Genomic DNA, 14,641 nt, shown 5'->3' with positions numbered 1-14,641 from the left:
TTTATAGATTTATGTATATTGAACCATGCTTGGGACCCTGGGATGAAACCCACCCGGTCATGATGTATAATTTGTTTGATGTGTTGCTGGATTCTGTTTGCTAAGATCTTATTGAATATCTTTGAATCAATATCCATTAGAGATATTGGTCTATAATTTTCTTTTCTTGTTGGGTCTTTTCCTGGTTTGGGTATGAGGGTGATATTTGCGTCATAGAATGTGTTGAGAAGTATTTCTTCTTTTTCTGTTTTAGAAAAGGTTAAGTAATATTGGTACTAATTCCTCTTTAAAGGTTTGGTAGAATTCTGATGTGAAGCCATCTGGTTCTGGGCTTTTCTTTTTGGGGAGATTTCTTATAGTTGATGCTATTTCAGAACTTGATTTAGATTTGTTCAACATTTCCACTTCTTTCTGGGTTAAGTCTAGGAAGGTGGCATGTTTCCAAGTATTGGTCCATTTCCCTCAGATTATCATACTTCTGAGAATAGAGTTTTTGTAATATTCACTAAGGATTTTTTGAATTTCTGAGGAGTCTGTTGTTATTTGGCCTTTATCATTTCTGATTGATGAAATTAGGGATTTACTCTTTTACTTCTGGTTAGGTTAGCCAAAGGTTTATGTATTTTATTGACCTTTTCAAAAAACCAACTTTTGATTGATCTGTTGTATAATTTTCTTGTTTTCAGTTTCATTTAATTCTGCTCTAATATTGGTTATTTCTTTTCTTCTGCTGGGTTTAGGGTTGGAATGTTCTTCCTTTTCAAGTTGCTTGAGATGTCCCATTAAATTGTTCACTTCCTCTCTTTCCATTCTTTGGAGAAAGGCTTGCAACCCTATAAATTTCCCTCTGAGGACTGCCTTTGCAGTATGCCAGAGGTTCTGTTAATTCATGTCTTCATTGTCGTTTTGTTCCAAAAATTTGGTAATTTCCTTTTTAATCTCATCCATGACCCAGCTATAATTCAGCATGAGGTTATTTAGTTTCTATGGTTTTGTATGAGTATGCAGATTCCTGTTACTGAGCTCAACTTTTATTCCATGATGGTCCAAGAAAATAAAACGAATAATTTCTATTCTTTTAAATTTGCTGAGATTAGACTTGTGATGTGAGATGTGATCAATTTTGGAGGATGTCCTATGAGCTGATGAGAAGAATGTGTATTCGTTTTGTTAGGATGAAATGTTCTGTAGGTGTCTGTTAAATCCAATTGTTGAATGATTAAGTTTAAGTCTAAAATTTATTTGCTTAGTTTCTCATTGGAGGATCTATCCAATACTGCCAAAGGAGTCTTAAAATCTCTGACTATTATAATGCTGGAGGAAATCAAGTTGCTCATGTCTGTTAGAGTCTTTCTTATAAATTGAGGCACATTCTGGTTGGGTGCATAAATGTTAATAATTGAAATCTCATCATGTTGAGTGTTGCTCTTAACAAATATAAAGTGCTCATCCTTATCTTTCCTTACTTTTGTTGCTTTAAAGCCTATTGTATCTGCGAATAGAATTGCAACACCTGCTTTTTTCTGATTTCCATTTGCCTGAATTATAGATGAACATCCCTTCATCCTGAGTCTATATTTATCTTTTAAGGTAAGATGAAATTCTTGTATACAGCAGATATCTGGCTTGAGTTTTTGTATTCAGTTAGCCAACCTGTGCCTCTTTAGAGGACAATTTAAGCAAATCACATTAATTGAGAGTATTGATACGCCTGGTAGTATTTTGGGTATCAAGTTTTACAAAGTCCAGTGACATTTTTAATCCTTTCACCACTGTTGAAGTTGGAGTTTGATCAAAAGTTTCTGAGTGAGTTTACTTTGGTGGTGGAGGATTGTGCTGTTCATTATGGAGGATAGGTCTGAGAATATCCTGGAGAGCTGGTTTAGTTATGGCAAATTTCTTCAACATGTGAATGTCATTAAAGTATTTAATTTCTCCATCATAAATGAAACTCAGTTTAGCTGGATACAGGATCCTGGGCTGAAAGTTATTTTGTTTAAGGAGATTAAAGGTCAATGACCACCCTTTTCTAGCTTGAAAAGTTTCAGCAGAGAGATCTGCAGTCATTCTAATATCCTCCCCCTGTAGGTTATAGTTTTCTTATGTCTGGCTGCTTGCAGAATTTTCTCCCTCATGTTAACTTTGGCAAAGTTAACTATATAGTGTGTCTAGGAGATGTTTTATTTGGATTGAGTCATGCTGTGGTTCTGAAACTGTCTGCTATCTGGATCTGGATTTCAGAATCTCATACCATGTTTGGGAAGTTCTCCTCTATTTTCTCTTGGAGTAGATCATTTGGGCCTTTTGAAACAACCTCTTCTTTAGGGATTCCTATAAGGTGAATGTTTGCTCTTCTGGAGTGGTCCCACAATTCTCTGAGGGAGTGGTCCATTTTGCTCTTTACTTCTCATCCTCTTTGAGCATTTGGGAGCATTCAAAAGCTTTGTCTTCCATGTCAGAGATCCTTTCTTCTGCCTGCTCCATTCTGTTTCTGAGGGATTCTACTGTATTTCTCCGATCTTTGAGGGCTGCAAGTTCTTGCCTCAATGTGTCAAAATCTTTGGTGATTGTCTTTGAATTCATTGAATTCTTGAGACAACTTTTGAATTACTCCTTGAAATTCTAATTCTATCTTTACCTCCATCCTGTTGATCTTATTTGCAATCCAAATTCTAAACTGGATTTCTGACATCTCAGCCATTTGTTTATGAATGGGATCATCTGGTGCGTCTGTTTTGTTATTTCTTGGGGGAGTTGATCTACTCTGATTATTCATGTTGCCAGAGTTTTTCCACTGATTACACCCCATGAGTATTTTTCATCATTTGGCTAGATGGGCAGGTAAGGTGAGATTGGATTGAGGGCTCCTAGAGTTGTGGTTAACCAGCCCTTTGCCAAGGATTTGGGACTGGTGACTGTAGCATTTTCCCCTACAGCTTTGCAAAGGACCTGTACAGTATTACGGTCTGAGGTTCTGGGGATATGCTTGGTGTGGTGGGGTTACGTGGCTCTGTCTTATATTCATCTGGTCTTTGTCCCATCCTAGTGGATCAGTGACTCTGGGTTGAAGTCTCAGCTGTAGAGAAATACAAGCAACTAAGACATCCTGCCCCCCCCGGGCAACACCTGGAAGAAGAAAATCAACTCTTACCATTGCCACACAAGCAGGGTACCACCCGAGAGGGTCCTTGGGTGATTGAAGTTCCAAATCAATTGACCCAGTCTGTACCAACTCTCAAGTGGCAGAGTTCAAAAGGTCTCTAGCAACTAGATAGCAGAGATCAACTGGCTGCTCAAATATGGTTTGCTCGGATGCTCTGTGGATTCAGAAAGGCCTTCCCAGTAGCAGAGTTGAACCAGGGAGCTGGTATCTCCTTCCCTGCCTTGCTCCTCTTTCATGTCCAGTCACTGGTAACCCCATGGGACTGTGGTCCTGCTCCCTCCAATAAGCAGATGTGCCAGGGCTTTGCACTTGCCAGTGTCAAAGGAAAGTCAATGCCCCCTTGGCCTCTGACACCTGCCAACTGGGGGAGCTGAGGCCTGTCCACCTCAGGTACTCAATGGTAACTAGGGAGTGTTCCACCTGAGCTCAGTCCGAACCTGAGGATAACAAGTCAGCAAATGATTTTCTCCCTCAGCCACCATGCCTTTGCCCCAGCTGCTCTGCAGCACTGGTATCCCTTTAGGGCAAGGTCTGGCTTCCTCTGGCAGTCCTCAGAGTTGGGGAGTTGTCTTTCTAAGATTAGACTCCAGCAGGATCGCTCTACTGTTGCTGAATCTTCATGGGAGGGGTACCTGCACAGCTCCCAGGCAGTTCCCACAGTCATGGAGGTGGCTGTGGCAGACGCTCTAGGAGCGCGGGGTGCATGGCTCCAGCAGCAGGGCAGGTGCACAGCGCTCGGTTCTGGCAGGGTGGAGGGTGGGGTGTGTGGCAGCTCTGGTAGGGTGGAGCAGGTGGCATATGGCTCTGGCTGGGCTGGGTGCACAGCAAGCAGCACTGGTAGAGTGGGGTGTGTGGTGGCTCCAGCAAGGTGGGGGTGCGGCTAGCAAACCTCCTCCTGCAGCTGGTTTGCACTTTTGCAGAGCCAAACCCAACAGTATCCCCGACTTTGTCTGTAGTACTGCTGGGCTCACTGTTACGGTGCAGCTTTTCTACCACGGCCCTTGCAGTGCCTGGACTTGGCAATGAACCACAGACATTCCAGTCTCTGCAGGGGTTAGGCTTCTGGACCATCAGGCGAGGGGGTAAGGGTGGACTGGAAGTTCAAAATGACAGGGAAAACATTAGTTCAACTTTCATGCCTGGCAAGAGAGTGCCCAGGGTCACAGCAGGGTCCCTGTGGAGAAGTTGTCTCCACTTCCTGCAACTCTCTCCTGTGAGGTGAGACAAGAGGTCCTTAGTTCACCACTCGCCTGTAGAAAACCTACAGTGAGCGGGGAAAAAAAACAACAAAACAACTCTCTTGTGGGAGGGGACAGACACTTTTCCTTTGGGAACAGTTTTGTACCTGAAATTTGCTTTCAGAGTCGCAGCTTGCCTCAGCAGAGGTGATGTGCAGTTATCACCCTTCTCTCTCAGCTCGGCTCCCAGTCTTCAGCTTTATTGGGTACTTTCTGGTCATTATCCTTCCCTCTGGATGGGAGCTTCTGTTGAAAGCTGGCTCCAGTTGGCCATGTTGCCCCTCCCCCCCTTTTTTGAGACAGAGTCTCATTATGTCACCCTCAGTAGAGTGCCGTGGGATCACAGCTCACAGTAACCTTAAAATCTTGGGCTTAAGTGATTCTCTTGCCTGAGCCTCCCAAGTAGCTGGGACTACAGGTGCCTGCCACAATGCCCAGCTGTTCTTTTTTTTCGTAGTTGCCATTGTTGTTTGGCAGGCCAAGGCTGGGTTCGAACCTACCAGCTCTGGTGTATGTGGCTGGCGCCCTACCTGCCAAGGTACAGGTGCTGAGCTGGAAAAGAATTTCTTAAGCATGAGTTCAAAATAAAGTATCAGTGAAAAACTGAGCGTTTTGACCTAATTTGATCATTCCACAATATGAACATGTATTGAGGTATGACATTGCACCCTCTAAATACGTAGTATAGTAGTACTGCCTTATTTAATGTCTTGTTTTCTGTGGTTTCAGTCGCCCAAGGTCACCACAGTCCAAAATACTCAGAATTTTTTGAGAATGGGAGAGAGCACACATGTTCAAGGGAGCACATTCACAGACTTTATTACAGTACATTGCTATAACTGTTCTATTTTATTATATGTTATCATTGTTAATCTCTTACTGTGCCTAACTTATACGTTGGACTTTATCATAGGTGTGGATACATGCATAGAAAACATGGTAGCATATGCAGGGGTCAGTACTAACCATGGTTTCAGGCATCCACTGGGGGTCTTGGAGCATATTTCCCAGGACGAAGGGAGGACTATTGCATATATAATTATTATTTGTCAAATAAAAATTTAAAAAAATGTATCAAAAGACATCACAGACAAATTAAAATAACAGAATACTGCCCGAGAGTATTTGCAACATATAGTCAGGAGATTAATATCCAGAATATGCACATATACCAATCCAACAAATGAATTTTAAAAAGACAAACTATTTTTAGAAAAATAGATAAAACAAATGATTAGGTCACAAGAAGGATGGCAACAGTCATATAAAAAAAGACACTCCATTATTAATAATTATGGAACTGCAAAAATGCAAGTTAAGGCATATTTATACCATTTCACTCATAACATTATCAAAATCTTAAGTGTCAAACAGTATTAAGATAGTGAGAATGTAAGAACATGGGAATTCACAACCACTACACTTGGGAGTGTAAGCCAGTTTGCCTATAGAGCAGGGGTCTGCAAATTTTTTTTAAAGATCTAGGCAGTAAATATTTTAGACTTTCAGGTCCATAGGGTAACATGTAGGATATTATGTGGTTATTTACTTACATAGTCATTTAAAAAAATATGAACCATTTTTAGCTCACAGGCTGTACAGGCACAGGTGATAGACCAGATTTGGTATCTGGGCACAAAGACCTCTTGTGTAGAGTGATTTCAATGGTATGCAAGATCTGGGCACTCGATTTTCTAGCATATTACCTAGAGAAACTCTCACACAAGTGGACACAATGTATAAATGTATTATAACTTTATAAAAATAAAAGCCTTGGAAAACAGTCTAAAAATCCACCAGGAAGGGAACTGATAAACAAATACAGCATATTCCATTAGTGGACAATTCTATTAGTGTAACAATGACCAAATTAGCTTCATGCATATTACGATAAAAAGATCTGGCTCGGTGCCCATAGCTCAGTGGTTAGGGCGCCGGCACATGAACTGGGGTTGGTGGGTTTGAACCCAGCCCAGGCCTGCTAAAGACAAAAAGATTTCAGAAATAATATTTGGTAAAAAACTTAACTGCAGAATATTTGTAGAGTCTGATACCATTTATTCTGAAAATTGCTTCTACCAGTGATTGGTAAGGAGGGAAAACACATGACTATAAATACATTAGACTCTCCAGAGCTGACTCTTCAGACCTCCTTAAGTTGACCTCACTTTTATAGACTGGACATGCACCACATATACGTATCAGTACAGTGGGCCCTTTCTTTATGTTGACCACCTCTGTATGTTGACGAATTTGTTACAGTGCTTTGGGCAGTCAGCTTACAGAGATGCTACTGTAATTTGTCCTCAGCATGGAGTCTGGACAGTATAGGGAAAGAAGTGTTTGGCCATTCTTGGGGGAGAGGATGGCCACCAGTTCACATGTTTTTCAAACTAATAAAAACATAGTATTAATCTCCAACATTTGTGGCTTAAAATGTACTTAGATGATAACCTATATACAGGGTGTCCCAAAGTTGCCCTAAGGCTGTCGTATATAGGGAATGTAGGAAACGGTAGCTAAATGTACCTTTACAAAATATGCATTACACAATTTTACAAAATATGTACAAATTATTCACTGTCTTGGCCATCTCTTTGTAAAATTGTGTAATGCATATTTTGTAAATAAAGGTACATTTTAGTCCATTTTTCCTATGTGTAGCAAATTTTGAGATACCCTATATTTTTAATGGATGCATATATGTGGGGGAACCTCTGCATTTGGTTGATTTTATGAATCACATTTAATGTCACATTCTAAAAACTCTGCAACAGGGATGTACCTTATCATCCATGTGTATAGCTCATTTGCGTTTTTCTTAGTGTTTTGCAAACTGAGTCTTCTTAGAAGTGATAATATGTTAAATTTAGTAAAAATTGATTTAAAAACTGGAAAATAAATTTATACTGAAGTTATCATAGTCATTACCCAATAGAAGGGAGGAGATAAGGGAGAGGGGTATTGGTCCAGGTAGCTGCATACATGATCCTTTCACCGATAACAATACTCTACTTCTAGAAATTAAAATCATCCGAACTAATCTAATGAAATTTTAAAATGTATTAGTATATAGCTTTAACTGCTCACATCTTCTTATTTAAACATAAAGTCATTTTTGGTAATAGCTACAATCATACTCTTAATTGCAACTAAACATCCTGAAAAATACGAGATTAACACACATACACACAACAACTTTGGAAACTGTCTGTCCATGATAATCCCCACTGCCAGATATAACAAAACATAGAGCTCAGAGAAGTTTCCTGCTACTTCCAAAGTCACATATCTAGTCAGCAGCAGAGCTAGGAACTGAATCTAGATCTCTGGACCCCAGTTTCTTACTCTGGAACCACACGTCACATTTACCAAACCGTTCTCATTGACATATATGTAGACTTTTCAATTATCAATTGTTTTACAGTTAACTGAGCAAATATTTTCAATTTTTAAGTTTTAACTTAGAACCACTTTTTGAAAAATCACAATAAAAAAATTATAATAGGCATTTTGGACAGATACTTAAATCATTAGACTGAAGGAGAGGAATTAGATATGGGTTTTCAAGTTGTGCTTTATGGGTTCCTAATCTCAGGTGAACCTTAGGAGTCCAGGCATGTGCTTAAGTGTTGTACGATCAGTGCCATATTTTTAGCCCATAAAGATGATTTAGACTGTCCAAGAAGGGTACGTACCAGTTCTAATATTTTATTTCATACTATTAGTGATTGCAGTAGAATTTCACTTAGAAAAATATTACTTTACTATGTAATTTACTAGGCTAGATAGCCTTTTTCTTCCAGGTTTCATACTTTGTGCCTCTGACTTATGAATCAAACCTATTTTTGATTGCAAAAAATCTGTATAATGGGGGCAGCAAACAATTATATCGTTTTATTAGGAAAATAATTATATTGATTTGATTACAGGAAAATAATTAGATTGATATTCCATTATATAGATGATTTTAATTAAATCTATCTTGTATTTAATCCACAATCAATAATCTCTAAGTTATTCCATGGTTTTAGAGTGACTTGAACACACAGTACGTGCCTAACAAACATTTGTTGAATTCATGAGTGAATGAAGTGGATGGATGGATGGGTGGTGGAGGGATGGGTGGTGGAGGGAGGGATGGATGACACAGACTTAAAGGTCTTGGAAGGAAAGAAGCAACATCCTCAGGGCTAAGTTGTACAAACATCGACATGACCAGACTCAGCTCTGAAAGCCAGGCCCCCTTTCTACCACCCAAAACTCATTCCTTTTGTGAATATTTCAAAAGTCAACTCCAAGTAAAAAATGCCAAAATTATTTCTGTGTAGTTCTACTATTTGAACCCATGACTGTATACCTCGTAACAATGTATCCTCATAAACATTTTGATGGACATGTCTTAGTTTTGAAACCCTTTGCCTATAGTAAACACAACTGCTAAGTTAACATGTCTGGTTTCTCAAGTACTTATCGAAGTGCATATTTTTAGAATATGTGCAGATATTTACAATTGAAGGTGACCTTACAGAGAATTTGTAATTTTCCTTGGTTTAGTGACTCCTGGGAAGAGGTTTGACTTGAAGAAAAAACAGATTTAGTGAAATCTTTAAACTTCATCATCTAGGGAAGCAGCAATAAACAGCAGCAAGATTATTGACCAAAGCCTGACCAGACGGACCTGGGAACACTGCAGCCTGAACACTGACACTCTATGTGGCATCAGGAAAACCATTAAACTCTTCTAAGCCTCAGTTTCATCATCTGTTAGTTGGGAATATTACCGAACTTGTTTGTTGCAAAGAATATGAATAATATTGTGAAACATTTTGCCAATCAGTAAATAGTAGCAGCTGATTTTATTTCATGTTTTCCTGATACACCAAAACATTTGAGAGCTGAACATGGAACTTTTAACATAATATTAGAGTTTATATTTGTTTCTTAAATATGAAAACAGTCTTTATATGGGGATGTGCATTTGGTATTAGAAAGACTCAAGAGTTACATCCCTTAGTATGTCATAGGCTACATTTTGCAACTTTTTTCTTTGTTTTTAATATAAATACATTAAAGAGAAAAATCTGCTTGTGTGATAGAAGTCCGTTTTACCCAGACTTTAGCATTCAGTTTTCAATGTGCTTTTACAATATTCGCATCCATGTGCTTTATTTTCTCCCCCCCTCTTTTTTTATTTTTCAGTTCCATGCAGCACAAAAACAGTGTTGATTTGTAATTAACTGACTGTGCCCTGAGGTCTCCAGTTTCTGTCTTCAGTTTAATTACAGCTGTGAGGAGGATGTGGGGAAATTGAAGAGTGTCTCTCCAGGATAAAAAAACAAAAAACAAAAAAACAGTGTAGTTCCGGTTTGATTCTGAGATCACCCAGGTGTGGATGTTTAGGGGCAGTTAAATCAGTATGTAAATGTGAGATTTTCATTTTGCATTGTCTAATTTTCCCTCTCGCAAAAAAACTTGTCCCTTTTAAGACCAATATTAAAAAAAACTCAAACTCTTCTAAGGGACGTAAAATAAGACAGTAGTAGATGAACAGACATTGATCTTTGCTGGAGATACTTAGCTCCATAATACACAGCTAGAAAGGAAATTCATTGCTTCAATCTTATGGAATTATTTAACTATACTCATCAAAACTTTTAATTTTATACCTCCCTCCAATGGAACTGATGGGATAAGTGCTGAAAAAATGCAGGTACAATTGTTTACCTCTGCATTGGAAAAAAAACGAAATGCAGATTGTTATTTTTATATGATACATTCATATGATAAAATATTAAAGTTCTTTTAAATTATGACATAGTTCAAAAAAAAAAAAAAAAAACTTGTCCCTGAGGGAGACAACTTCTAACTGTATAAATCAAACGGTTCATTGATTTGTGGAAATTGAGAATGAAAGGGATCCCAGCCAACTGGACCACCCTGCACTTGTCCTTGGGCTCTCATTTTGAAATTGACAATAAGCCAAATATCTTCTAAGGCTCATCTCATTATGAATTCCAAGACATAATTGAAAAGAAATGCTAAACTCACCAGAGTGGCAAAGAGATGATAGAGAATGAAATAGATGGCAACCACAGGTGCCCACATATGTCCCACAGCATTTAGAGTTTGGTCCATCACGTCTACCCATCCTTCCTGGGTGAGGATCTGGAACATGGACATAAATGCCTACAGAGGAAAGAATGGAGGCATTAAACACCAGCTCTCGGCCGCATGCAATTTAAAATTAGTATTTGGTGTTTGAGAATGTTGATCTCAATGTTACTGATTTTTATCTGATTGATCAGGGGAAGAACAGTCTTGATTCAATAGATGGGGAAAGACCTCAGAAAAAGGTCTTAAAATATCTACCTGTTCAGAATGGAGAACTATTATAATTACCCTTAATTAAAATTAGACTTATTAGTGGTAAATACTGCTGAACAAATTAGAAAAAAAAACATTCAAGTCCTTTGCTTATTTGTTTTTATATTTTTTTCCTTTCAGTAAGCTATTTAACATTTCCAACGGGGATTTTTTTTTTTTTTTTTTGCCCTTGAGCCTAAGAGAAACTTATTTTTATAGTGAATTACATTTGATTGTCTAATGCATAGCAGAGAATAATAACCTTAATTTCCTTTTTATAGTAAACATCTATAAAATTATTTCAGCTATTATATTAAGAACATGTGACTCCTTAAAAAAGAAATATTTTTCTAAATGATACTGCCATGTGGAACAAGTTAAAGACCAACACATTTTTCATGATTTTTAAAAAATTTTCAAGGCATAGAATCAAGACCATGGAAAAAGCCAAAACCAAAAAAATGGAGCATTCCAACAAAAAGCCAGCCAAGTTAAAAGTCTCATACTGTCTGCCAAGGTCTTTGGCTAGTTCCATTCTTACATGTTTTTCTAATTAAATATATGAATATATATGCAATCTTCTGATTCATATATCCTATACATATGAGTGGGTAATAAATGCTTCTTCATGAGACTTTATAACAATGTCTGAAAAAGTTGACAATTAGATTTTAGTAACTCTTTAAAAACGTCTTTATAGACTTCAGTACAAATAAGACATGAATTGAATTCTCAGGTATTGGGATTTCAAGAAATAAAGTCCAGGATAATACAATGATGGACTGAGCCCCAGATAAAAGCCTTGTTATACTGATAGGATTTTAGAGCCAAAAGGGAACCTAAAGATAATCTAATCTGATTCTTTTGTTTTGAAGATAAGGAAAATGAGGGCCACAGATGATAACTGATTAATCCAAGACACTCTTCATCTGAGAGAAGGAGCACTCCTGAGTAAATACGTTTCCACATGTTACATCCCTCCTGCCGTGAAGTCTTGTGTCCACCCAGGGCTAGCCACACAGTCATCTCCTATAGAGTAAGTTCCTTCAGTAGGGATTACTAACTTTTACAGAAGTGTGATGTTCAATGACAAATATGGTGGACCTATTTGATGAAATGAACCATAAAGTAGGAGACAAGTTTTTCAACTTATCCTTAGTACATGTGGGAAGCACTTGTCTTCTCCATGAGTTCATTTTGAAATAATTTCATTATTTTTACAAAATGTTTTGTTTATGAAGGTATGAAGTACGTTGCTACTGATGCCTGACCACAGTACCACCAAGGTCAACATGATGTTTTCCTTTTCAAGGTAGTAGCTTTATCTCCTAACAATGCTTTAGAGACTTTTTCAAAACATCATTTAACCTCATAAATAGGGCAGAATTTATCTCTGAGGGCAACTATTTTTTTGCTGTTGTTTTCTGTTGAATATTTTTTATGTCCAAAGGTGAGAAATGTCAGTTCTAAAGATGATTCAGGGCGGCGCCTGTGGCTCAGTGGGTAAGGCGCCGGCCCCATATACCGAGGGTGGTGGGTTCAAACCCGGCCCCGGCCAAACTGCAACCAAAAAATAGCCGGGCGTTATGGCGGGCGCCTGTAGTCCCAGCTACTCGGGAGGCTGAGGCAAGAGAATCGCTTAAGCCCAGGAGTTGGAGGTTGCTGTGAGCTGTGTGAGGCCACGGCACTCTACCGAGGGCCATAAAGTGAGACTCTGTCTCTACAAAAAAAAAAAAAAAAATAAAGATGATTCATATAAAATCATCAGATTGCAGTACTTTCTTTAACAAAGGTTTCATCAGTGTGAAAGCAAGTGTATGTCCTAATGATTCAACAGAACAGGTGTCTGGCAGTACAAAAGGAATTTTATTGAATATGTTTTCCCCTCCCCAGATGTAATAGGAAAGCTTGTGATTAAGCCAAATAGATTTGTTTTTCATACCTAGATTTCAAAAAAATTTAGGTATACTGTTCAGCTGCCTTGGGCACAAACCAACTTAATTTGTTTCCATCTTCTGTATTATCTTTGATGAATGCTCAGTTGCTTAGGCATCTGGAGCTGTGGGATTGTAATCTGTTGTTGTGTGATAAGCAGTGTGGCAGCAGCACTGGGGTTCTCCTCCACACTTCCCAGCATCTCAGAAGAAAAAAACAATCTTAGCTCAAACCACCTGAAAGTTCATACTGAGAAGCTGTGAATTGTATTTGAGAGCAAAGCTTTCTGTTACAGTGGGATTTGTATGTGTATGGTGGCTTACATGAATAGACCAAGGACAGGTAGTGCATTAAATACTTCTACTACAGGCCGGAAATGAACTTGCATCCTGTTAAAGGGGCCTCATCGGTTTTGGTAAGATTTTTTTCGAGAGATTTAAATACAAATGATAGTTTGTTTGAGATTGTGAATGAAATGCACTTCCTGACTTACATTACCTATGAGGCCTGTTTTCCTTATTTATTCAAACAAAGATTGTTAGTGGCTCCTAAAGGTGTGATGTACTGGTTTCTTCTAAGAAATTTATAATCAAGAGGGAAAGAAGAAGATGAAAATGACTCTAAGAAAAGGAAGAATTAAAACTATGGTGTGTGGGCTGGCACGATGGCTCACGCCTATAATCCTATAGCACTCCTGGAGGCCTAGGCAGGTGGATTGCTTGAGCTCAGGAGTTTGAGACCAGCCTGAGCAAGAGTGAGACCTAGTCTCTACCAAAAACAGAAAAACGAGCTGTGGTGGGCACCTGTAGTTCTAGGTACTCCAGAGGCTGAGGCAAGAGGGTCACTTGAGCCCAGGAGTTTGAGGTTGTTGTGAACTATGACACCATGGCAGTCTACTCAGGGCTACAGAGTGAGACTCTGTCTCAAAAAGCAAAAACATTCAAACAAAAAAACAAGATGTGTAAGAAAAATATAGCAAAGCTACCAAGGAGAAACATAGAAGAAGCAATTTTTGGGTGAGTCAAGAACAGTTTTGAGGTGTGGGAAAAAAAAGAACAGTTTTGGGAAAATGATGACAATGGATCTTTGTAATCAAGATGAGCAGTCAGCAATGAACAAAGCCCTACAGCAGTTTCTTTTCTCTGAACTACCAATTTGTATATTATCCCATTTTCCTATCCTATTGATCTTTTATTTCCTCGTTAGTTTGCATCTGCTTTTAATATTAAGAAAACCCATTTTTTTTTAATCTGCCACAGGTATCTAATGTATTTTTCCTTACATATTTATCATAGTTTTACAAAGACAGATTTTAAATTTCTTTGTGGTCTAATTTTCCATTCCTTTTACTGGAGGTGTTTTTATTTTGCTTAAAAAGACTTCTCTCACTACAAAATGAGATATAAACTTGCCCATGGTTTTATGCAGTCATTTTACACTTTTCTTATTTTGTTATTTTAAACACGTCAAACCTGAAATAACCGTTTAAATCAATTTAAATCTAGAATTTATTTTAGTGTAAATAATAAGACAGGAATTAATCATCTTTTTTTTCAATAGTGATCAATTGATTCAACACAATTTAATTGAATAATACCTGTTCTTTGCTAATTTGAAATATCCCTTTTATTATATTTCAACTATTCATAAAATCTTTCTCCAGGTCAACATCATCAAGTTTTTCCCATACTTTCTTTTAGGATTTTTATCATTTCATGTCTTAGATTTAAATCTTTTATCCATCTTGAGTCAAATTTTGTAAGTGGTGAAAGGTGCAGGTCCAGTTTCAATCTTATACATGTAGTCATCCAGTTTTCCTAGCATCATTTATTGAATAGGGATTCTTTTCCCCACTATATGCTTTTGTTTGGTTTATTAAAGATGAGATGGCAAGTAGAGACTGGTTTCATCTCTTCTTTTTCTATTCTGTTCCATATGA

At 38.0% G+C, this 14,641-nt stretch overlaps 1 protein-coding gene across 4 annotated transcripts in view; it reads right to left on the bottom strand.

Annotated features, from left to right (window-relative positions):
* Nucleotides 1–14,641, bottom strand: part of NALCN (sodium leak channel, non-selective) — a 334,788-nt gene that overhangs the window by 133,489 nt on the left and 186,658 nt on the right. For all 4 annotated transcript variants that reach the window (XR_008374579.1, XM_053563365.1, XM_053563366.1 and 1 more), the window contains one exon: nucleotides 10,453–10,590. Coding sequence is in view for 3 of the 4 variants with exons in the window: in XM_053563365.1 (XP_053419340.1) it covers nucleotides 10,453–10,590 (138 nt within the window). In the remaining variant the exon portion in view is untranslated. The remainder of the gene's footprint in view (nucleotides 1–10,452; nucleotides 10,591–14,641) is intronic.

This window comes from Nycticebus coucang, chromosome 15, assembly GCF_027406575.1.
Source record: "Nycticebus coucang isolate mNycCou1 chromosome 15, mNycCou1.pri, whole genome shotgun sequence".
NCBI classification, from domain to species: Eukaryota; Metazoa; Chordata; class Mammalia; order Primates; family Lorisidae; genus Nycticebus; species Nycticebus coucang.
The sequence above is the reverse complement of the archived record's forward strand: the minus strand, read 5'-3'. Positions and strand labels throughout refer to the sequence as shown.